Raw genomic sequence first — 25720 nt, 5'->3', positions numbered from 1 at the left:
TGCAGTCTTCAGATTTTGTTAGAGAGGGTCTTGATTTTTCTGGCATAGTGCTGCTGTGGCAAAAGCTATGTCAGGCCTAGTATAATTTACTAGGTGTAACAAGCTACCAGTGATTCCTCTGTATTCTTTTACATGACATACCTCATCTTCTGGGACTCCTTTTCTAAAATTTAGTGCTAATGGCATTGATAACCCTTTCAATTCAGCAAGATTTTGATTTACCAACTCTTCTTGAATGTAGTGTGTCTGATGGATCAGCATTGTTGATGGATCTTCTCTGGTGTATTTCATGGAAAGAATATTTGATGCCTCTCCTAGATGTTTTACGGCTTAATAATTCTGTAATTCTTTCTTGAAATATCACATCATCTGAACTTCCAACAGTGGTAAAATCATCTACATGAATAGCGATAATTGTTGTTTTTGCTTCATTATTGTTGACACATCTGTCAAATTCAGATTTATTCGGGCCCATTTTTGTCAGCTTCTTGTTTAGCTCTTTATTCCAATTTCTACCACTTTGAAGTAAGCCATAGATACTTTTCTCTACTTCACAAACAAATTGTTTTCTGTTTGCAACTTCATAACCCTTTGGTTGTTCCATAAAAATACTTCCTTCTGTCCACTGTTGAGATAGGCTGAATTAACAAGCTGTTCAACAGACCATGAATGTTCAGCAGCTATTGCAAGTAACGGTCTAATGCTCGATTTCCTCACTACAGGAGCATTAGTCTCAATGTAGTCCACACCAGGTGTTAGGCAGAACCCTCTGGCCACATGTCTTGCATTGTGTACATTTACCACACCAAGTTCATTGTATTTTCTTCTGAATACCCACTTGCAATCAATCACTTTGTGGCCTGTTGGTCTTGGCACTATTTTCCAGGTGTCCTTGCTTTCTAACGCTTCCATTTCTTGCAGCATCCCACTTGTCTTTGTCAGGACAATTGAGTGCTTCTTCGACAGTCAATGGGTCGTTCGGAAAATGCTGGAAATCTGTACTGACCTTGCAACGTTGGCACTTCCTTGGTTTCATTTGGGATCTTTTCAAATTAGGTTCCTCGTCATGGTTCTCTTGATGATTTAAATTTTCTTGTTTTTCAGGAATTTCTTCTTGATTTTCTTTACTGTTCTCCCAGTTTTCAGGCTTGTCTTCTTGATTATCTTCCCTGTTTCTATTGCTTGTTTCATCATCGGAGAAATGGTTCTTCCAATCAGTGTTGTTATCAGTGTCCGGATCAGATAAGAAGAGTGTTACTGTTTGCTTCTTGGTTGTGGTTCATACTGCTGATTTCTTTATCTTGAAAGGGTAAATCTCATCTTTAAAGTCAACGTTAATGGCATCGATCATGTCTTATTTGTTGATGTTGCACAACTTTAATCCCTTTGGTTTAGACAAGCCCTCATGTAGACATCTTTCTGCTTGAACTTCTAGCTATGGAGTCTCCCTTAGCTTAGCCCAAGCCAAACACTGATGTATTTCAGGTCATCACGTTTGAGGTTTCTCTCATTCCACAGCATGAATGGAATTTCGTTTATGCCCATTGACATTATTCTATTCTTGATGTAATTTGCATGAAGAATGACTTCAGTCCAGAATTTGTGAAGTACTCCAGACTATATTATCATGCATCTTGCTATGACCAGCAAACGCTGGTTTAGGCGTTCAGCCCTTACATTGTGCTGAGGAAAGAACGCGATTGTCAGCCGTCTCTATATTCCCTTCTCTAAGAAAAACCAAGAATTCCTTGCTGACAATACTGTCTCCCATTATCAGTGTGGAGGCATTGCAAAAGTCTGTTGTGTTTCCTCTTTGTCTTGGCCATGTATTCCTTGAATTTCTCCATTCTTTAATTTTTGGTTATTGTAGCAATTTCACCTTACCTTGAATGGTTGTCCAAAAAGGTGTCTAAGTAATGTCTTCCACTTGCATTTGATGATGGTTCAGGAATCTGACAAACATCACTATGTACTATTTCTAGTACTTCACTACTACTTGATTCACTTGCAGGCATTGGCTTATTTTTGGACTTACCTTCCATTCATGTTGTGCAGTATTCAAGTTTTCCTTTTGCTTCACAAACTTTGGGTAAGGGTTGTACATGTCCAAATCTGTGCCACAAATTTGTCGTTACTCTATTTCCTGTGATTTCTATATTTTCATTGTACTTGAATTTTCTTTCATTTCCTTGTAAAATTTTCTTGGCTTTGCATTGATACATCTTTGCTGCTTCATTCCAGTATCCTTTCAGAAAGATTTCTTTTACATCTCATTTGTTTGACACCTTTGTAGATACACAACTTGAAACCGTTTTCATCAAATTTTCTTTTAGACATCAGGTTTTGATCTAAATTAGGAGCATAGTGTACTTGTAATTTCATCTCATATCCACCATACTGGTCTTTCATTTTCATAATCACTACACCTCTGCCTAGAACTGAAGACTTTTCCATTGCCCTACTTTATATTACCTGTGATACTATTGTCAAAATCAACAAGTATGTCTTTATGAGATGTCATGTGATCACTAGTACTAGAATCGAAGCTCCATATTAATTTAAGATATTCTTTCGCTGATGACTTGTTCATAATGGCATCAACTTTTTCGTCTTTTCGCTTTCATTTTCAGTTGGTGCAGCAATTGCCTTTGTATCTATTCTGGTTTTGGCAACTTTTCCTGAAAGCTCCTCTTCTTTGGATTCACTTTCTCTGTCTATCACTGTCATATTGTGTTCTTCCCCGATATTTTTCTGCTTTTATTTTGTCTCTTCCTTACTGTCTTCTTTCTTCTGTCTCTTCTTTCTTCACTTTCTCTTCTTTCTTCATTATCTCTTTCTTCAAAATTTGGACAGTATTTTGCTGTACTGTATGTCCAGGTAGGCATGGCAGACAAATCTTTTGTCCTCTCTCTTAAAGCCTCTTGCGCCTTCTCTTTTATAATTTGTGCTTGAATTTTCAAGTTCTTTTCTTGAATCTCTTCTAAAGTTTGTTTTATAAACTGAAAGATTCTCTTCGTTTCTTGCCTCAAGTTTATCTTGCCTTTCCTCTAAAAGCAGTACTGACTACAGTTTTGATATTTAAATCTTCAATTTTTGAGAACTGTGATTTTAACAAAATTTGATATTTGGGAATATGTTTAAGACCTCCCGGCACAAACACAACTACCATTGAGTCTCCAATTGAGCCATTTCTTCCCCTAAAGCAGCATTTACATCTCTGGCCAATCTGATTACATACGCTATATAGTCCCTCATTGACATTTCTTCAGTTTTCTTTTGCATCTGCACAGTTCTAGCACAACAATTTGAAATGTATTCTTTTTTGGTGTGGATATCGCTTAAAATAGCCCACGCATGTTTTGCTTGTGTGCATTCAAGGATGTTGTTCAGATCTAAATTATCCACTTGTGTAATATAACTCAGCTCATCTTTATTTCTTTGAAATTGCATTTGCGTCCAGTCGTCTTGATCCTCAGCATATCCTAGATCTAAAGATTCCCACCACCTCTTCTGAGTGAGACCTGCTCTAGTTTATTTTTGCCCAATAGAAATAATTAGATTCATAAAAAATTTAGTCTTTTTCAATCTTCGTCTTCGCCCGCCATTCTCCGTACCTTGCTCTTTTCACGATGTAGTACATGATGTCGTTCTAAATCCAAAATGTTCCCCTCTTTTTATGAGATTTATTCCACTGTTGGCGTACCCTGGACCCATAATCTGTTAAAGTTTGCTTTTGGCCATGTGTAATATTTCTCTTTTCTTAATTACATATTCTCTCTTATACTTTCTATCTACTTTCATGAGTCAGATTAACTAAAACACACCTCTACACTTGTGGTTTGTTTACATTATGGTAAGGAAACGACAGACATTGGCATTTGCTGCTGCTGCCAGGCGGTCAAGCTGAAATTAAATAATTACAAAGAAACAAAACGGAGAATCACATAATTAGATTATTTTAACAGAAGGCAAATCGCAAATTAAGTGATTTCCCTTCAATCCATTACCGATTAACATTAGTGTTCCCATAATCGATACATTGAGCAATGATACAAAATTTCTAACAATATCTGAATTAAAAATCTAAATACGGAAAGTGAGAGAAAGAGAAATGAAGGTATTCATATGATAACTAATAGTAACCTATTGCATAAAACAATCATACACTCGCAGTTTTGCTACAAGTACTCTCGCAGCTCGATAATTTCAAACTAACTGTACACCTTTGCACTCAGGATCCTTCGCGCCATTTTCCTTTCCACACACAGCACAACACCCTCTCTTTATCTCACTTGGCCTCAGTCTTGCATCGCCTCTCCTCACGTGTGCATATCCCACTTTGTTCCTTTTTGTGCAGGATCACATTTTGGTGTAAGGAACCTGTACACAACTAGTGTGCTTATAGTGACTTTAGTACATACATACATATACCAAATGCACTTCCCCCAATTTTGGGGGGTAGCCGACATCAGCAAGAAACAAAAAAAAAAAGGGGACCTCTACTCTCTACGTTCCTCCAGCCTAACCAGGGACTCAGCCGAGTTCAGCTGGTACTGCTAGGGTGCCACACATTTCCACCACATATGAAGCTTCATACTGCTGAGTCCCCTACTGCTGCTACCTCCGCGGTCATCTAAGGCACCGGAGGAAGCAGCAGGGCCTACCGGAACTGCGTCACAATCGCTCGCCATTCATTCCTATTTCTAGCACGCTCTCTTGCCTCTCTCACATCTATCCTCCTATCACCCAGAGCTTTCTTCACACCATCCATCCACCCAAACCTTGGCCTTCCTCTTGTACTTCTCCCATCAACTCTTGCATTCATCACCTTCTTTAGCAGACAGCCATTTTCCATTCTCTCAACATGGCCAAACCACCTCAACACATTCATATCCACTCTAGCCGCTAACTTATTTCTTACACCCGTTCTCACCCTCACCACTTCGTTCCTAACCCTATCTACTCGAGATACACCAGCCATACTCCTCAGACACTTCATCTCAAACACATTCAATTTCTGTCTCTCCATCACTTCATTCCCCACAACTCCAATCCATACATCACAGTTGGTACAATCACTTTCTCATATAGAACTCTCTTTACATTCATGCCCCACCCTCTATTTTTTACTACTCCCTTAACTGCCCCCAACACTTTGCAACCTTCATTGACTCTCTGACGTACATCTGCTTCCACTCCACCATTTGCTGCAACAACAGACCCCAAGTACTTAAACTGATCCACCTCCTCAAGTAACTCTCCATTCAACATGACATTCAACCTTGCACCACCTTCCCTTCTCATACATCTCATAACCTTACTCTTACCCACATTAACTCTCAACTTCCTTCTCTCACACACCCTTCCAAATTCTGTCACTAGTCGGTCAAGCTTCTCTTCTGTGTCTGCTACCAGTACAGTATCATCCGCAAACAACAACTGATTTACCTCCCATTCATGATCATTCTCGCCTACCAGTTTTAATCCTCGTCCAAGCACTCGAGCATTCACCTCTCTCACCACTCCGTCAACATATAAGTTAAACAACCACGGCGACATCACACATCCCTGTCTCAGCCCCACTCTCACCGGAAACCAATCGCTCACTTCATTTCCTATTCTAACACATGCTTTACTACCTTTGTAGAAACTTTTCACTGCTTGCAACAACCTTCCACCAACTCCATATAACCTCATCACATTCCACATTGCTTCCCTATCAACTCTTATCATATGCTTTCTCCAGATCCATAAACGCAACATACACCTCCTTACCTTTTGCTAAATATTTCTCGCATATCTGCCTAACTGTAAAAATCTGATTCATACAACCCCTACCTCTTCTAAAACCACCCTGTACTTCCAAGATTGCATTCTCTGTTTTATCCTTAATCCTATTAATCAGTATTCTACCATACACTTTTCCAACTACACTCAACAAACTAATACCTCTTGAATTACAACACTCATGCACATCTCCCTTACCCTTATATAGTGGTACAATACATGCACAGACCCAATCTACTGGTACCATTGACAACACAAAACACACATTAAACAATCTCACCAACCATTCAAGTACAGTCACACCCCCTTCCTTCAACATCTCAGCTTTCACACCATCCATACCAGATGCTTTTCCTACTCTCGTTTCATCTATTGCTCTCCTCACTTCCTCTATTGTAATCTCTCTCTCATTCTCATCTCCCATCACTGGCACCTCAACACCTGGAACAGCAATTATATCTGCCTCCCTATCATCCTCAACATTCAGCAAACTTTCAAAATATTCCGCCCACCTTTTCCTTGCCTCCTCTCCTTTTAACAACCTTCCATTTCCATCTTTCACTGTCTCTTCAATTCTTGCGCCGGCCTTCCTTACTCTCTTCACTTCTTTCCAAAACTACTTCTTATCCTCTTCATATGACTGACCCAGTCCCTGACCCCACCTCAGGTCAGCTGCCCTTTTTGCCTCACGTACCTTGCGCTTTACTTCCACCTTTTTCTCTCTATATTTTTCATACTTCTCTATACTATTACTCTGCAGCCATTCTTCAAAAGCCCTCTTTTTCTCTTCCACTTTTACCTTCACTCCTTCATTCCACCATTCACTGCCCTTCGTCATGCTGCCTCCAACAACCTTCTTGCCACATACATCACTTGCAATCCCAACAAGTATGTTAGCACTCAAGAAATAAGGAGCCACTGCACCTCTTTAAAACCTTTCTACGCAAGGTCTGCGGCCTACGTAAGCTATGTGTGAAGGTATGAAGAAGTGTGACTTGTCCTAGAAAGTTGTTCTGAAGTTCTTTAGATGGAAACCTGTAGACTAGGACTTTCCCAATACCACCTCGTCAGGGTATGGGGACGTAACAGTATTAATATTAATACTAGGAACACGAGGGAGCATGGTTTAACTGCAGTGGTTTGAGGTCAGCTATGCAGAGAACCCAGGATGCTGCTTTCCCCAAGGGAGAGGATGATGAAGAAAAGAATAAGGGCCAGTCAAACCTTTTCATTCATGTAGACTAAAACCGGGTAACAATGCCCTCAGCCTTCTGCTACTTGTCCAATAAGGAGCTTGAGGTTTTAAACCAGCTGTTGTGCAGCCACCACAGGACCGATAGAGAAAGTATCGAGTCTCCTGTGGGTCACGTCTTGCAGGTAGTGGGATGTGAATGGGGTCTGCCGTTTCCACACCCCAGCTTGAAGAACCTGTGGCACTGAAAAATTTCTTTTGAAGGCCAGGGACGTAGCTATGGCCCTGACATCAGGTGCGACGTGGCGGAGGGGGTATGGAATCAGTGCCAGGTTAATGACCTTACGAATCCATGCAGAAATGGTGTTCTTGGTGACCCTCCTCTTAGTCCTTCCTGTGCTGACGAATAGTGCTGGCACACAAGGACGGGCTGCGGCTGTTCTCTTGAGGTACGGCCTCAAGCTCCTTACTGGGCATAGTAAGAGATGGTCTGGGTTATCTGTTACAGTACGGAGACTAGAAATCCGGAAGGAGTCGAATTGAGGATCCACTACTCCCGGGTTCTGAGTCTTAGCAATAAACTCAGGGACGAAGCTGAACATTACCTCCCCCCATCCCCTTGAATGGGCGATGTCATACTAGAGACCATGAAGTTCGGTGACTCGCTTGGCCAAGGCCAAAGCTAGCAGAAACACAGTCTTCCAAGTTGGGTGGCGATCTGATGTCTGGCTTAATGGTTCATAGGGAGGTCTCTTAGGAGACCTGAGAACTCGAACTACGTTCCATGGGGGAGGTCTCACTTCTGACTGAGGGCAGGTAAGTTCATAACTCCGTATGAGTAGAGAAAGTTCTAGCGATGAAGAAATGTCCATTCCTTTCAGTCTGAAGGCAAGGCTTAAGGCTGAGCGATAGCCTTTCACTGGCGAGACTGATAGGCGTATTTCTTCACGCAAATACACGAGGAACTCCGCTATTGCTGGAATAATGGCAACGAGTGGAGAGATACCCCTTCCACAACACCAACCACAGAAGACTTTCCCTTTTGCCTGGTAGACTGCTGCTGATGACTTCCACAGGTGTCCAGACATTCTGATTGCAACCTGTAGCAAAAATCCTCTCTCAGAGAGCAGATGCAGGATAGTCTCCAGGCGTGAAATGATAGCGAAGCTACGGATTTGTGGAAGATGTTGGCGTGTGGTGGTTTGAGTAGATTGTGTCATGGAGGGAGTTCTCTTGGCAGCTCCGTTAGAAGTTGCAGAAGGTCCGGGAACCATTCTGCGTAATGCCATAGCGTAGGAGGGTCATTGAAAGATTGACCGATGTTTTGGTCTTGTTGAGTACCCTCCTCATCAGACAGAATGGGGGAAAGGCGTAAACGTCGATGTTGTCCCACTGTTGTTGGAAAGCATCTTGCCAGAGAGCCTTGGGGTCTGGATCTGGGGAACAGTACAGCGGGAGCCTGAAGTTCAGGGCTGTTGCGAAGAGGTCTACAGTCGGAGAAGCCCACAAAGTCAGGACTTTGTTGGCTACTAGATGATCCAAAGACCACTCGGTACTCACTATCTGAGATGCTTAGCTCAGGTTGTCGGTGAGTACATTCCTTTTGCCCGGAATGAGGCGTGCCGATAGTGGTATCGAGTAGATTTCAGCCCATCTCAGTATCTCTACTTCTAGATGGGATAGTTGCTGCAAAAAAGTACTTCCTTGTTTGTTGATGTAGGCCACTACTGTGGTGTTTTCCCTCATCACCACCACAGAGTGACTTGCCAGGTACTGTTGGAACTTTTGAAGGGCTAGAAAGACGGCCTTCATCTTTAGGAGATTTATGTGGAGGTACTTTTCTGACTCTGACCAGAGGCCTGAGGTTGTGTGGTGCAGCACGTGGTCCCCCACCCTTTTTTTGAACTGTCTGTAAATAGCATTAAATCTGGGGGGAGAACGAGAAGATCCACCCTCTTTCGTAGGTTCTCGTCTGCCACCCACCACCCACCACTGGAGGTCCATCCGCAGGTCCCATGGGGATCTGGATGTCCTAGGAGTCGTAAGCTTGATTTCTTCGGGACTTGAGTCGCCACTGGAGGGATTTCAACTGGAGGCGACCATTGGGAACTAGATGGGCCAGTGATGAAAGGTGACCGAGGAGACGTAACCACGATTGGGCTGGAAGTTCTTCTCGTCTGGGAAAAGATCTTGCGACCTTCCTCAGCCTTGCTATCCTGTCGTCTGATGGGAAAGGCTTTGTGGAGAGTGGTGTCTATAATCATGTCTAAGTATACCAATCTTTGAGTGGGAAGCAGGGAAGACTTCTCGTGATTTACCATGATCCCCAGATCTTGGCAAAGTCTCAAAAGTGTGTCTCGGTGTTGAAGAAGGGTTGACACCGAGTCTGCTTGGATTAACCAGTCGTCCAGATAACGGAGGAGACGGATGCCAATCCTGTGTGTCTAAGATGATACTAGGGTGAACACTCCGGTGAAGACTTGTGGTGCTGTGAAAAGACAGCACAGCACCTTAAACTGGTATTTTCTGTTGTCCAGGCTGAATCCTAAGTACTTCCTTGAAGATGGATAGACTGGGGGATCTGGAAGTACACGTCCTTTAGGTCCAAGGTGCACATGAAGTCTTGCAGTCTTGCTGCTAGTCTGATCGTGTCTACCATCTCCATGCTGAACGGAGGTTGTTTGACAAACTTGTTCAGAGCTGAGAGGTCGATGACTGGTTTTCAGCCTCCAGACTCTTTACAAGAAAGAGTCGACTGAAGAAGCCCGGGGATCCGTCGAGGACCTCTTGGAAAGCGCCCTTCTTCAACAGGGTTTGGACTTCTCCCCGAAGGGTTTGCCCCCTTGCCGATCCCATGGCAAGGGAGTTCAATGAGACTGGATTCGTGATCAGGGGAGGTAGAGATGTTATGAATGGGACGCGATATCCTAGACTGATCACGGAGATTGTCCAGGAATCGGCCCCGATTTGCTTCTACCTGTTTGAGCAACTTTTTAGACATCCCCCCACTGGTGGAAATGCAGGGGGACTGCCTATCCTAGCGTTTGTGTCCTCGGCTGCTCCCTCTAGGATTTTTGCCTCCCCTGGAGGACTTTTTGCCTTAACTTTCTTTGACAGGAAAGGGCTTAGACACCATTGTCTTCACTGCTGTTGTCGTCGTAGTGCTTTTGGCTGGACGGGACTGTTGTGGTGCTGGAGGCTTATAGGGGGTGGATGTTAAAACCTTATGAAGGAGGGAGTCTTGATGTGACTTTCTCCACCTCTCAGCAGCATGTTCATCATCCTTAGGCTCGAATAAGTCAGACCCCTCCATGGAGGAATGTCTGAGCCTATTGATCTCTGCGCTAGGGACCTTATGATGGAATCTCTCAGCTACTGCATCCCAACATTTCAGGATGGTATTTGCCGAAAAATTCGAGACTTGGGGGGCCAGAAACTCAATCATGCGAATACCTGAGAGAAGGAAGGTTTCCATAGCTTTCCTGGTACGTTCCTTGGAGAAATCCTCTGAACGTATCAGGATACCTAAGGTCCCCAACCAATTATCGAGCCACGAAGTAGCTTGCATAGCACACTTTGTGACCTCCCGATTGAGAATCTCGGCTGCCGAGAACGAGACCTGCCGGTTGGAGAGTCTCTCAAGAGGGACTCCCCTGGTTAGTGGTGAAGTGGAAGAGCTAAACAATGCTTCTCTAGGATCTTGAAGTACCTCCTCTGCTGTACGCGAGGAGGTGGGAGGAGCTTGTTGGTGGTACCGGAGCGGTTAGAGGAGGACATCTCGGAGAGCTGCTGGGAGATCTTGTCCCTGGTACTCTTACCCCTTGAGACCAGGGCAGGGCTGCACTTGTTTTACAGGGCTTTTGAGTACCAAAGACGTGGTCTAAGACCGTGTCTTTGCCCTCTCGAGGAGGGATCTCTGGGTCGGAAAACCTGTTGAGAGCTCTCATTAGAGTGAGAACTTGCCAAAACGCATGTTCTGACTCTTGCTGGTCTCCTCCTGTTGTAGGACTTGCAACAAAGTCTCCTTCTATCCCCGAAGGCTCTTCTCGTGGGGAATCGCGGACATTCCCCGAGTGGCTAGCTGGCTCCATCCTAGCCTTAGTGGAGGACTTAGGCAATACAGTGAACCCTCGTTTATCGCGGTAGATAGGTTCCAGACCCGGCCGCGATAAATGAAAATCCGCGAAGTAGTGACACCATATTTACCTATTTATTTAACATGTATATTCGAACTTTTAAAACCTTCCCTTGTACGTAGTACTGTTAACAAACTACCCTTTAATGTACAGAATACTTAATGCACAGAATACTTAATGCATGTACTACAGTACCCTAAACTAAAACAGGCACAAATATTAAAGGCGATTTTATATCATGCGTTTCCTAAACACGCTAAAAAGCACGATAAAAAATGACAACCAATGTTTTGTTTACGTTCATCTCTGATCATAATGAAGAAACAAACTCATTTAGTGTACACATATATGTATAGGTTAGTTTTTGTATCGATTATATTGATTATACAGTATGTTGATTTTGTTATTACCAATGTTTTACTTAATTTTTCTTAGGACTTCCAAATGAAATGTTTTTCTTTATGACGCCGCCTGAAACGACGGCGTTATAAAGTACTGTACGCTCAGTAAACAACCACGCTCAGAACAAAGAAGGCATTTAACGTGCATGATGAAAGTGATAAATAATGATATTTACAGTAAAAGCATTTACAAAATATGTTATTACAAATATAATTTACCGTATCTATATAAAATCATACAGTACTGTACAGTACATATTGTACGTAGCAAAGCAGGAAAACAATTTACGAGAGAGAGAGAGAGAGAGAGAGAGAGATTGTTTTAGGTACGTACTGTAAATGTAAATTTTAAACAAAAAAAATCAATTTACGAGAGAGAGAGAGAGAGAGATTGTTTTACGTACGTAAATGTAAATTTTAAACAAAAAAAAAAATATGATAGGTTACAACATGTAGACTTTTAAAACCTTCCCTTTAACTTAATGCATACAGTACTAAACTATAAAACAGGCACAAATATTAAAATGTTAGAATATTAAAGTAAAAAATAAAGATTGTTACTGTACTCACCACGAAAGAAGTTCAAGAAAAACTTGAATGATGATGGCTATGAATTTGCTGCACAGTAGAAATGATGATGATGAAGCTGATGATGTCTTCTACTGTGCAGCCAATGATAGTATTTTACGTCTCTTCAGACGGAGGTGTCTTTTCCTGGGACACCCCTTCAACTTCTTCAATTTCTTCCGAAGGCGTACTAGCAGGAGGAACTGGCTCTTTTTTGCGAGGCTGGAAGAACATTGTGATCGGAAGTTGCTGCCGCTGCTTCTTTTTTCGATCTAAGAGCATCCTGTAGGGAGTCATGATGTCATCGACCTTGTTGGAGAATTGCATAGACCGAACCATATCATCGTCCCACTCTTGCAACATTTCTTTCACCTCCTTTATATGGTTGCAGACCTTGGCAAGCCGTTCTAGTGTTAAGCCCGTTTCTTCGACATTTTCTTGGGTCTCTTCCTGGGTTTCACTCTCTTCTTCGCTTGCCGATTTCGTCAGGTCTTCTAGGTCTGCGTCAGTTAGCGGCTGGGAATGGCAGTCCAACAACTCGTCGACGTCTTCAGTCGTCATGTCGCCAAACCCGTTACCTCCAATTATGGCAGCCAACTGCACAGATTTGCGTATTGCAGAATGTTGGATTTCCGACGGAGTAAATCCCTCGTCGTCGTAAACAATCTGGGGCCACAACTTCTTCCAGCTCGCATTCACAGTTGCAGGTTTCATCTCTTGCAGTGCCTTCTGAATATTCTTCAGGCACGTGGCTATGGTGTACTGCCGCCAGTACGCCTTCAAGTTAAAATCTTCATCCTCATCATCTTGGGCAGCATCCACACGCAACGAGGTCCGCCAAGGTATTCTTCGTGTAGAGGGCCTTAAACGCCCTGATAACCCCCTGGTCCATCGGTTGAATTAATGACGTGGTGTTGGGTGGCAGGAACTCAACTTGAACGCCCTCACGCGACAGGTCAGTTGCGTGTCCACCAGCGTTATCCATAAGGAGAAGGATCTTGAATGGCAAGCCCTTCTCTACGAGATATTCATTGACTTGCGGGATGAAACACTGGTGGAACCAGTTGGAGGTCAGCATCTTTGTAAACCATGCTTTTGGATTATGCATCTAGTACACGGGAAGGAGATTCTTATTCTTATTTTTCAAAGCACGAGGATTTTTCGACTTATAATTAAGCCCCGGCTTTAGCAAAAATCCAGCAGCATTGCCACACATCACGAGGGTAACGCGATCCTTGAATGCTTTAAAGCCAGAGGCTTTGGCTTCCTCTTTGAACAGGAAAGTTCGCGACGGCATTCTCTTCCAAAACAAGCCGGTCTCATCCATATTAAACACTTGTTCCGGCTTGTATCCACCTTCGGCGATAATATTCTTGAACGTCTGGTTCACGTAAGTTTCAGCAGCGGCAGTATCAGCCGAAGCAGCCTCGCCATGCAGGGAAACGCTTTTCAGGGCGAAGCGTTTCTGAAACTTCGCGAACCATCCTTTGCTGGCGGAAAAACATTGTTTCTGAGGCTGGGAATCGGTGGATGTCCATGGTTGAGGTTCATCTGCATCATCATCTTTTTCAGCATGGTTGCCGTCGTCGTCTTTAGGTTCCTTTGCAGCAAAATTCTCATACAAGCTCAAAGCCTTTGTTCGGATGGTGTTCGTATCCAAGGCTATGTTCTTCTTCCGGCAGTCGGCAATCCACACAGCTAAAGCGCCTTCCATGCGTACGATCGTTTTATTACGCGTTGTAACGACTCGCTTCGCTGATCTGCTAAAGGTGATTGCAGCCGTCTTTCTAATGTTCGCCTCGTCCTCCTTGATATAGCGAACAGTGGATTCGTTGATTCCAAAATGGCGTGCTGCGGCCGCGTAGCTTCTACCGTCTTTCAACATATCGAGAAGTGTCACCTTCTCAGCAGTCGTCATCATCCTTCGGTGGCGTTTAGGCTCACTACCAGCCTTAGTAGAAGCAGAACGCTTGGGAGGCATTGTACAGTAGGATTTACACAGAAAGTTCAACAAAAAGTTCAACTTTAAACAGTCGCACACAGCACAGATTAAAGTTCACAAACTAAAGAACGTCTACTCAGCGATACGGCGTAAGAGAAAGTGGCCGCGAACAGAGCCTGGAAGCTGGAGATGCGGGCTAAACACCAATCACAGGCTAGATAACAAAACATGAGTTCTGATTCGTCATCTATCAGCGCTTGAACCAATCACAACCCGTCTTATATGATGCGTAGGTTACCAACTCAAAGTACAAGATACTGTACGTACAGTATTAATAATAATAATAAATAATGATGATAATACAGTAATAATAATAATAATAATGATAATAATAATAACAATAATAATTTTATTAACAACAACAACAATAATAATAATAATAACAATAATAATAGCTTTACGTATGCTATTTTATTCTTTTGTAGGATGTGTCTCTCTCTCTCTCTCTCTCTCTCTCTCTCTCTCTCTCTCTCTCTCTCTCTCTCTCTCTCTCTCTCTCTCTTTCGTACGCTTATTCGAGATGTGATTTTTGCAACAAAGAATATTATTGGATGCAGTACTACGTACGTATACATACAAAAGATTCATGGAAAAGAAGCACATCCATTACATTTGTAGTATAGTAGTAGCCATCAGCAGCCTTACACCATTCTAATATGGTATGACTGCATCTGATTTGCGTTTCATGTTCGATTTAATTTTACTACGTACTGTATACAGTACTGAATTATCGTATGATCACATTCTCTTTTCGTGTTTTATTTCTTTCTGTGTTGAATTATATATCATATGTAATGCAATGAACAATCAGTAAGAGCAGATATTGCTAATTACAGTATTAATGGAATTACAGGTATCGAAATACAGTATCGTATTTGGGGTCTTCAGATATCGCGGTATTTTCGAAATTTCCGGAAAATCCGCGATATGTATATATATATGGGTTATGGAAAAAACACGCGAAGTGGTGAATCCGCGATGGTCGAACCGCGAAGTAGCGAGGGTTCACTGTATTTTGGAGTCTTTGGATTCCTCCCTAGGAAGGATGTAAGACTCCAACATTGAAGAGGGTGGCATGTTCCTTCCAATCCCTGCCTGTGTGGAACTCTCGGTGCAAAGAGAGGTTTCCTCCATTGGTGCGATGGGGGGAAGTCTCTCTTCGCGGGATGCCCTTGGGGACGGGAAATCTTTGTCTGAAAGGGAAGGAGAGGCAGTCCGAGGAATAGGATGAACTTACCTCGAAGGTCTGCGTGGAGTCAGCTTCGTCCTCAGGGAATTGACCGCGCCCAGAACTCCTCTTTTCCTCTTCAGTGGGGTAGAGGAAGCCATGGTTCCGTGTCCCAAATTAGAGAGGACAGGCTTGAAAGCCTGACTTATGGCTCTGATCAGGGCACGGAACCAGGGCTGTTGGCTGACAGACACACTGTCAGACATACCCCTTGAAGGAAAGGGACTGAAGGATCCCTGGGAGGAGTCACTGGAATAGGTGGGTTTGCCTGTGGTAGCTTTGGGATCCTGAAAACCTCTGGAATTTCCCTTCTCCCACAATGCGCGGTGGTATGAGGCGATGGCGACCTTGCCTTACGTCGTTCCATGTGATGCTTAGGCTCGTGCACGGGCGAATATTGACGCTCACGCGAGGGAGAATAATGGTGCTTGCGCGAGGGAGAATATTGGGGCTCGCGTGCGTGAGACTGATGGCGCGCACGCAGGAGAATATTCGTGCGGGTGCGCAGGAGAATCACGATGTGCGAGCGGGAGAGTGTTCGCGCGCATTTGCTAAAGGCGTGGGGTGCACTGGCTTGAAGTAGATTCATGCTGGGCGCGCAGGAGAATGTTGGCGTATATCCTTGTGGATGCGCGCAGGAGAAGGCTGGCGCGTTGGTAAGGGATGGCGTGCGGGTGAAGGCAGCATAGCTGACTCATCTGTAAGCCTGCTAACAGGAGAAAGTTGGCGTGCAGGTTTTACCTGGCGCGTAGGATGTTGCGCAGCATGGCACACAGGAAAGTATAATGTAAGGCGCATATGCGTACGTGCAGGAGAATGTTGGCGCGCGGGAGAGCGCTGGCGCGCAGTAGAACGATGGCACGCAGGTGAACGTTGGTGCCCAGGTGAGTGTTGGCGCGCAGTTGGGCGCTGGCGAGTAGGAGATTGTTGACGCGTAAGCGCAGGGCACATGGGCGCACAGGAGATTGTTGGCGCATGTGCGAATGAGGGCGCTCATGACGCATGGCGGAGCTATGCTCTTGCTGGCACGTGTGCGCATGTTTGCTCGTACGCACTTGATGATGCCCTGTGTTAGGGCTAGAAAGATGATCAGCGCGCTGTAGTGATGGGGCCTGACGAGCTACTGATGAGCGCTGGTCAGGTTTCGTGGGGGCATAGCGCGTAAACTGTTAGCGCGCAGTAGCATGTTCAGGTGGAGCCTTGTTAGGCCCATACAGGGACGACGACGGCAGGTCGGCAGGTCTGTCGGGTGGAAGGTTGACGTGTCCTTTAAAAGGACAACCTTCCACTGAAGGAGATCGCGAACGATTTGCAGAGAGGTTCAGGACCAATGCAGGTGCAGTTATGGATGATCGGTCTAGAGGCTCCTCTGCGGGGGACTGCATAGAAGACGTTGAACCAAAGAGAGTCACCTTCTCACCGCAGGTGAAGGAAGGCCTCTATGGCGAAGAGGAAGGCGAGCCTTCCGACGGATGCGCCCTCTGGGGCCCGTTGGATCAGCAAGCTGACCTTCAGCAGTCCTCCGAAGACGAGTCTGTAAGTGAACTCCACTGAGGGGGAGAAACTCTAGCAGGAAAGACTGACAATGGACTTAGTTTCCCCCTCGTAGGATGATCAGAAACGGGAAATTAAGCCGTCAGCTACTGTAGAGTCTGGAGTGGAAGAGGAGATGGGTGAAACTGCATTGGATACCTCTGACACCAGAACGTCAACAAGAGACAGAGGATCAACCTCTGACGGTGACGACGATTGCTTGACAGCAGCACCCAAGCGGATGTAATCAAGCAAAACCTCCTTGGAGGGCAAACCCGTAAGCCCTAAAGAGGACCAAAGTTGAAAAAGGGAAGTTAGTGACATGTCCTCCCCTGGGGGGAGAAGTGGAGCTGCTTTGCTAGGGGAAGCAACGTCATCTCTCAAGACACGAGGTTAGTTAGAAATAATTTAGTCTACACTACCACTCGACAGTCTCGAAAGAGACCGACCGAGTTGCAGCTTCGGAGGAGGTTTGGGCAACGGAAAAAGAACCTTTGGGTTTATCTCCCTTCGAAGCAACCTTCGAAGGAGAAATATCCCGTTTTGACTTCTTCTTCCGTTGTCGGGAAAACCTTTCCCACTGGGAGGCAGACCACTCCCTACACTTGTTGACACTATCACACCGTTGGCCCCTACAAAAAGGACAAAGGGCATGAGGATCAGTCTCGACCGCCGACATGACCGTTCCACAGTAGTGGTCATGAAAAGCAGGGCAGGTGCGCATAGTCACAGAGGCCAACTTCACATACACAGTAACTAGAAAAAGAAAGAACAAAAAGCATTAGATGACTGCCAATATGATGGCGAGGATGAGAGCGGACACGTCCAACCACCATCCGAGCCGAGAGCAAAGTGAGCTCAAGCACAGGTGTGTGAGAGGGTGGGTTAGCAAGCTACCCTCCCCTACCCCTGCTAACTAGCGGTGTGGGTAGTAAACCCTCGTTAAGAATTAATGGCTCGTCATTTCAGCTACGCCGAAAGTAATACCCCTATTAAATAGCGTGGTTTGTATTCCAGTTACGAAACAAACTATGTTATAATAGTAATGTAGATATAGGCTATGTTTATGGCAAGTTCAAGTGGCTTGAATCTACTTCCCAAAAACAGTGAATACTTACAAGTGTTACCTAAGCTAATTAAGCTGTACAGTACTGTAGTAATATTACTGTACATTTATTTAAGTAATATACACCACAGTATTCGTTAAGTGTTATATTAGATACAACAATGTTTTGTTGGTATAAGTTTCCCAATGACTAATATTACTGTAATTGTACAGTACTGTAGTCTTACCATGTACAGTAATTAGTACATGAGTGTACATGTACTATGCACTTAATGAAATTTGTTCATACCATAATACAATACTTCTACAGAGACAGAAGTCAAGTTAAAACAATATAAGGCAGTATTTAATGTGTTTGTCGGTCACGCGTAGGGAATGGGCAGTCGTTTGTTGGGTTAGGAGTTAATCCACCCTAGGGCAGCAAGTATTCACAGATTCTCGCTTTTTGCATCTGTCATTGTTACCTAACCCCTGTGAATAGGGAGGGCAGCTGTACTTAAGACAGACAGCGAGTGTTTCCAAAGGATTTGAGATCAAAATTAAAAGAAATATAAGCCTGGGATGGAGAGCTTTAGGTAGGCAAAATGAGATCATGAAACGTAAAATGTCCCTTTCTCTAAAATGAAAAGTATTCAATCAGATTGTCCTACCAGTATTAACTTATGCATCAGTGTCTTGGAGCATACTAAAGCCTTAGAATATAAGCTACCGTATTTTACAGCATATAAAATGCACAGGCATAAGCCGTACCCTCATTTCAGCAGGTTAGATTCAGAAAAAAAGTTTGTAGTGACACAAAATATTTCAATACCAGGAAATAATAATAATGATAGTATTAGTAATGATAAGAATAATGAAAGAAATCTGGCTATGCAGACATGCAATAAGCATACACAATGCATCTCATTAGCTGGAAATATGCAAGGTGTAAGTAAAGGCCTGCAAAGCAATCACAATGACAAAACATTGGACAAAAATAAAGCCAGCTGTGCATAAAGCACGATGTATGGTAAAGTAGAATCCTTTTTATAAAAGCATTCTGCCACTACACTTAAACAAACTAATAAACATATGAAACCAGCAACGATCAGGGTTGCCAGATACTGTATTGGTTTTAATCAGTTATTGTACAATAAGGCTTCAAAATGTTGTATAATCATTAGAAAAACAATTCAAAAGAAAATGTCGTACAGATGAATAAAAAGTCGTACTGATTTTCTGTTTAAATCAAAATGTCGTAGGTTGTACAGCACTGCATACATCTGACAGGTAGCGCTGGCAACAATCATACCAAAGTTTTATTCCTCACCAGTAAGACAGAGCACCGATCGGCTGATATTTATAAATAAATGCAAGGCACAACATTTCAGATTAGATTGCTTACATTTTCACTAATTCATTTTAAAAGCACCAGTAATAATACAATAATACAAGCAATAAAAATGAAATAAATATGTATGGAGTTTAGGTTAGGTAAAAGTACTGAGCGAAAGCTGGGTTGGTGAGCGTCAGAGAGAAGATTAGCCTCAAACATTACCTAGGATGTGTAAGACACAGGGTGATTTTTTTACACAATTTTTTTTTAAAAGTGCGTCCTATATGTCAAATACAGTAGTTACAACTCAAAGAACTATGGAAAGGATATTGATAGGATTAATAAAAAGTAATAAAAAGAGCCACATGGATACGAGAGCAAATTAAAGTACAGGATATACTAACAATAAGTAAGAAAAGGCAATGGATATGGGCAGGACATATGCTGAGAATGACTGATGATAGATTGACAAAAATTATAACAGAATGAGACCCTAGAGATTGCAATGAAAGCAGGGAAGGAAGAGAAGACAATTGATTGTTGAGCTAAGAAAATTTTTGAGTATAGACTATGACATAGAAAGACCATAAACAGATGGGAGTGGACAGATATGTCCAAGTTCTTTGTCCTACAGTGGACAACAATGGCTAATGTTAATTATGCATTATAGTAGACTTGTTTTTGATGACTTAAATTAGAATTATGCAGTCAGAGAATCACTAAAATCATTGTGCTTGTTTTTCTGTTGGTTAAATTATATAAAAGAAAAACTTAAATTTTTATATAATTCACAATGAATAAAAGATTTTTTAAAGGAACCATATATCAATTACTCTGCCTCTCTGTTATTTAGAATAAAATACTTTATAGAAAAATGTAAAATTTCTGAAAAAAATTATTCTATCATTAGCAGTAAAAAACTGAACATGGAAATATAGGTTAGCATAGAATAAGTTTGCATGTATATCTTGTAGAAGATAGTAGGTTGGCCATGGCACCAGCCACCTGTTGAGATACTACCACTAGAAAGTTATGGGGACCTTTGACTGGCCAGACAGTCCTTCATTAGATCTTTCTCTCAGATTACAGTTCACTTTCCCTTTGCCCACACATACACCGAATAGTCTGACCTATTCTTTACAGATTCTCCCTCTGTCCTCACACACCTAACAACACTGAGATTACCAAACAATTCTTCTCCACCCAAAGGGTTAACTACTGCACTATAATTGTTCAGTGGCTACTTTCCTCTTGGTAAGGATAGAAGAGACTCTTCAGCTATGGTAAGCAGCTCTTCTAGGAGGAGGACATTCCAAAATCAAACCATTGTTCTCTAGTCTTGGGTAGTACCATAGCCTCTGTACCATGGTCTCCCACTGTCTTGGGTAAGAGTTCTCTTGCTTTTCCAACTAGGATTGTAGCTTAGCTATTAATAATGATAGTAATAATAATAATGTACTGAGGGGGGATCCATTGCCTTGTAGTGATGGGATTAAGTTCTGTGAATCCATCTTATTCATTTGGGTAGACTCATAAGAAAGGGATTCATTCTTTTGGTAAGGCAGAATCCCCATTTATTATATTCCACATAGACCAGAAACTCATCATTACTCTTTGGGCCAGGAAGGACATCATCTGGCCATAGACTGTCATTCTTACCACAGATGAATCTACACAACTTTGATTAGAGGCATCTTCCAATATCTAAGACTTTCTGCTAGATTGTTAAGAGGAAACTTGTTTATCAACAAATCTCTTAACGTGAGCATTCCTTCTTACAGTGACCTACCTTTAAAACGGCACTTGAACACGACTCGTATAATCTAGAATTGGTCCATTATATCAGAAATCCATAATAAACAAGTCCATTTTTGCGAGGTTCAATTCTATTTGTAAGAAATTTTAATTTTATTGTTATCAATTCAATGCTCTGCACTCTAGTATAGAGTAAAAATATGAAGGTGTCTTCTGCATTTAAATTGGTTTTTATGCCAAAGCAACAATGGTAGGTTGTTTTAGAAGACTTAAACCCCCTTACCATATGAGCCAAGATAATGGCTGAGCACTACAAACTAAGTATAGACTACAGGGAATGGTTCACTGTTCTCTTTGCTCCAATTATTTGGTCAAACAGTGAAAAGTACTTTATATCTATTAGTTGGTTAAGAAGTGACTAATAGATAGTGCAAAAGGATTGAGAGGAATTACATCATTTTTGGGTCTTTTTCTATACCACTTTGGTCAGTTGGTAGGTAGATCAGTAGATTAAGAATTAGTTTTCAAGGGGCAAAATTGCATTTTTCATTCTCAATTTTCTTCTTTTGTAGAATAATTCTCTAATTTTTTTTTTGCAATATTACACTTATTTCAGATGACTTTCTTACCATTTCATTGGATTATAGAGTATCCTTTTTATCTCTTGGTTAGCGACAAGAATTTTCAAATGCTTTATCCATTCTACAATATCACCTACCCTAAGTTTGTTCTGCAAGTTTGATGGTAAAGGATAACCTTAAAGTTTACCAATTGGTTGATCTTATAGGTATTAAAGATTAATTGGAAAATGAATCTAATACATTAGAGTATGCTAAAATCCCTTCTGTCTTCTAACTTTCGTTCTAGGACAAAGGTGTAAGTTACATGGTTCAAACGCTATTTAAACAACTGTTTCAGCTATTCAGACATCCAAACTATGTCCACTCAATTTGAATCCATTATAGAAACAAGTCAGGACTGTTAATGCATTTCCCAGAGCCGTGACTTCTTTTGCTGAACCAAGCACTCAGAATGAACTTCTGTTTCCAAGCCTAGTGCTCAATAGCCACTTTTGTGTTTCATATTGAATTCCAATAAAGTTGCCACCACATAGATAATTACAGTTTTTTGGTTTAACAAACATTCCCTTGGCTCATAAGCAATTTTGCTGTTGGTAATCATAAAGTTAACATTCTTTTGGCACATTTTGATTCCTCGTTAATTAGTCGAGTAATTTTAAGGATTCATTTACCCATTCACATTCAAGGAAGTGTTCTTTTAGTTGATAAACAGTCAAGAAGTACAGGTCAAACCAAATGGTGGATTCCCTCGTGACATGATGTCCATTTCTGAGTCGAGCTCTTGAAAATTAACGTTTGTATGCCTAGTTTGATATTGTGCCCACCTCTTTCCTCATGAACACATGATTTGAAGTACATTTTTTTTTTATGCTCGGTCGTTGAGTGTTACGTCCGCACTTCAAGTGGTGTCTTACTTTATTATGTACATGGGTTAATGTTAGATTTTATATTTCCTGATGACATGAATGTACATTCCATACTACCAAGTATTTCATTAGTACAGAAATGGTCTATCATTGGAAATCATGTCGATAGGTTACCACAGTCTTTAGGGTGGAATTTAGATGCTGAAATGGCACTTTATAGTTCAGCAAAAGTTCAGGTGAAATGTCACTTTAGAGTGAAATGGTGTTACTTAGATCAAAAGGCTGTGACTTTATAATGAAATTGTGTTAATGGAGAAGAAAATGGTGCCAGTTTAAAAGGAAGCATTGCTGATTTAGGACATAAGAAACTGCTAATTTTAAATTGAAGAGCTGTTTTAAAATTTTAAAATGAAGCAAGGCTAATTTAGAATTTAATGGTTCTAATTAGTAATTAAATTACATTGTTTTAGAACAAAACATGTTTATTGATTCTAATAAAATTAGAGCTAACTTAGAATTAAATTTAGCTAATTTAGAACAAATGAAAGAGGTGTAATTTAGAACAAATTAAATAGCTGTAAGTTAGAAGAAAACAAAATGTCGGTGATTTAGAATAAACAAAATGGTTTTCATTTTATATAAAAAGCCACTATTTTAAAATTATATTGAGAATTAATGTTTATAAAAGTAATGAGGATTGTTTAAAAAATTTAACATTGAATTTTAGGAATCATTGGGAAAATACATGTTTTTCATAATAATTGTTGATAATTACTTTATACTTCGAGTTGAGATTAATATGATAGTTAAGGGACTGTTGTGTGGATTGTTTTAATCTTATCAGAATTTTCAAGTTGAACATTGGTAAAGAAATTTAAGATTATCATAATGCCTTGATTTCCAGTTTTGGATATAGCAATAAATACTTACATAGATAACAATACATTGGATGTTATCCATTCTGATATGGTGAATCTCTTTTTACTAAACTACAGTCTAGTTCAGTATTGTATTCACTAAATATTCTAGGAGTTGATTTCAACTGCAGCTTTTATGTACAAATCGAGTTTCTAGAAAAATTGATAATGTTATTAATGTGGATAGCACAATCGGACCTTATCCTTGTGTTATTCAGACTTGTCTTTATTTAATCAAGCTATGGTAGATTTTTAGTTTTAGAAAAGCTTCTATTTCTTGGAGTGGAAGGGGTAGATCCTGTCAGATTGTGTGGTGTGTGCAGCAGCCAGCAGTATAATAAGGATGAGAGAAGCCCTGATTATTGTAGTGGTTTACATAAACAAGTAACAGACTATTTTGAAATTGTGGTGAAATAGTATGCAATAGAGATGGGAGACATATAAAGAAATTCATTATTTTTCAGACAGAAATTTAAATCAGGGAACTTTTTTATTGTCCTCTGGCAAAAAAAAAATTGCTTTGGTGATGGAAGTTATCAATCTAGTTGTGTAAAAATGTATAAGTAAGTTCTGAAATTGTATTGCTTAAATCTAAATTTGCTAATTTTATAGAAACAATTTTGAAATTAATTATTGTCAGCTTTTCTTGGTTTGTGGATGTTTGTTTTGGATATACTAATAATTTGATAGGAAGATTGATTATCAGACTTTATTTATACCTTTATAAAAGGCAAAAGCAACATGTTATGGTATGATTGGAAGTGTGGCTCACTTGGGTTCGAGTTTTTCAGGATTTAGTTTTCATTTAGTGATTACCATTTTCCCATGACTAGAAAGTGTGCGAGTTAGCAATGAAATGCATCAGTAAACTTCATCAAAGTTAACAGACTTTATATAATAATATTTGTCATTGCTTTACTTAGCTATAAGTCACATTATATCCCTCGCTCCCTCCCCAAGTCCGAATGGTTTTGTGTGTTTACCCTGAGGTCTTTGTCAATTACACTAATGTAAGATCAGAGAAGTAAGGTGGAATATTAAAATACAAAACATGGACTCGATATCACTATATCGAGCAAAGTTCCTGAAGTGGGTGGCACCTGGAAGAGGTGGTATAGGAAATGTTTATTTAGGTTGAGAAAGTAATGCTTTCAGGCCTTTTTTGCATATGACCTTTGGGCAAGTATCAAAATAAGGAATTTTACTTTCAAAATTTTTTTATATTCAAATAAAAGGTTAGTTTAGAATGTAGATCAATAAAAAATGTGATAATTGTAACTGGAGACCACTAGCAGGAGATTCTTGAGAGAATTAGTCTGTTCCTGACCTCAGACTGTATCCACCTGTAAATATAGTGCTTGGTTCTCTCTTGATAACACATTTTTTTTTAGCAGTTCCTGATGTATCTTTACATATAAAAGATCACACATGTCAGCTAATTATAAGTAATATTCTATGTTTAAAGAAATCATTTTTGTCTGCTGTATTGTTAGTGTGAGGAATTAAGTTAACGTCAGTGGTAGTATGATAAGTTTGTTTTTGTCATTTGTATGAATTTTGTAAAATGTTCTATAGAGTTATCATAGCAGATAGTGATAATATTTTCTATTTTTGTAGGGCACTGTATCTCCAACTTACTACATAGTTGTACGAGACACCAGTAATCTTAAAGTGGATAATATGCAGAAGTTGAGCTACAAACTTACTCATTTGTACTATAACTGGCCTGGTACTGTCCGTGTCCCTGCACCCTGTCAGGTATGTCATTAGTACTGTCAGTGTCCCCTCATCCTGCCAGGTATGTCATGAGTTTGTAATGGTTCTATATTGTGGATGTTCATTGCATCATATCATAGTTCAGCTTCTTGAAAGGAGTAAGATAGTATTATCATATTCTTTATGAAAGAACAATTTTACATTCCTATTTAAACGGATGGGGGGCATAAAAAATCAAACTTTAAAAAGAATTTAAATAATTCATTTTATTTCTTAGTGACCTTATTTTTCTAAGAATATTGTTAATACTGTGAAGTTCATTTTTTTCTTTCTTAAGGGTAAACTTAAGCTTTAAGCATGTTTGTATTCTGGACCTTTTTTATTTATATTGACACACTTCCTTTTTATATTTTCATAATTTGAAAAAAAACTTGAACATGAGGCTTAATTTTCTGGCTACCTCTTGTTTTTTTATGTAAGTTTCTGCTTTTGGACACTTAGCCAGGGTACATTTTGAGTAAATTTATAATTTACCTATTGTCTTTTGGCAGATACCAATAATGACCTCTTTCTACTCATAATTAGTATCTGTAATGTTTTACCTGAATGAATTTCATTGGTTCCATTTTAGTTATTAGTGCAATATGCCCTCTCTGAG

The 25720-nt window shown here is 40.9% G+C and overlaps 1 protein-coding gene across 1 annotated transcript in view; it reads left to right on the top strand.

Annotated features, from left to right (window-relative positions):
- Positions 1 to 25720, top strand: part of AGO3 (Argonaute 3) — a 431904-nt gene that overhangs the window by 375189 nt on the left and 30995 nt on the right. The window contains exon 19 of the mRNA XM_068374249.1: positions 24964 to 25104. Within this exon, the coding sequence (XP_068230350.1) occupies positions 24964 to 25104 (141 nt within the window). The remainder of the gene's footprint in view (positions 1 to 24963; positions 25105 to 25720) is intronic.

This window comes from Palaemon carinicauda, chromosome 5, assembly GCF_036898095.1.
Source record: "Palaemon carinicauda isolate YSFRI2023 chromosome 5, ASM3689809v2, whole genome shotgun sequence".
Classification (NCBI taxonomy): domain Eukaryota; kingdom Metazoa; phylum Arthropoda; class Malacostraca; order Decapoda; family Palaemonidae; genus Palaemon; species Palaemon carinicauda.
This window is presented reverse-complemented; position numbering and strand designations above follow the sequence as displayed.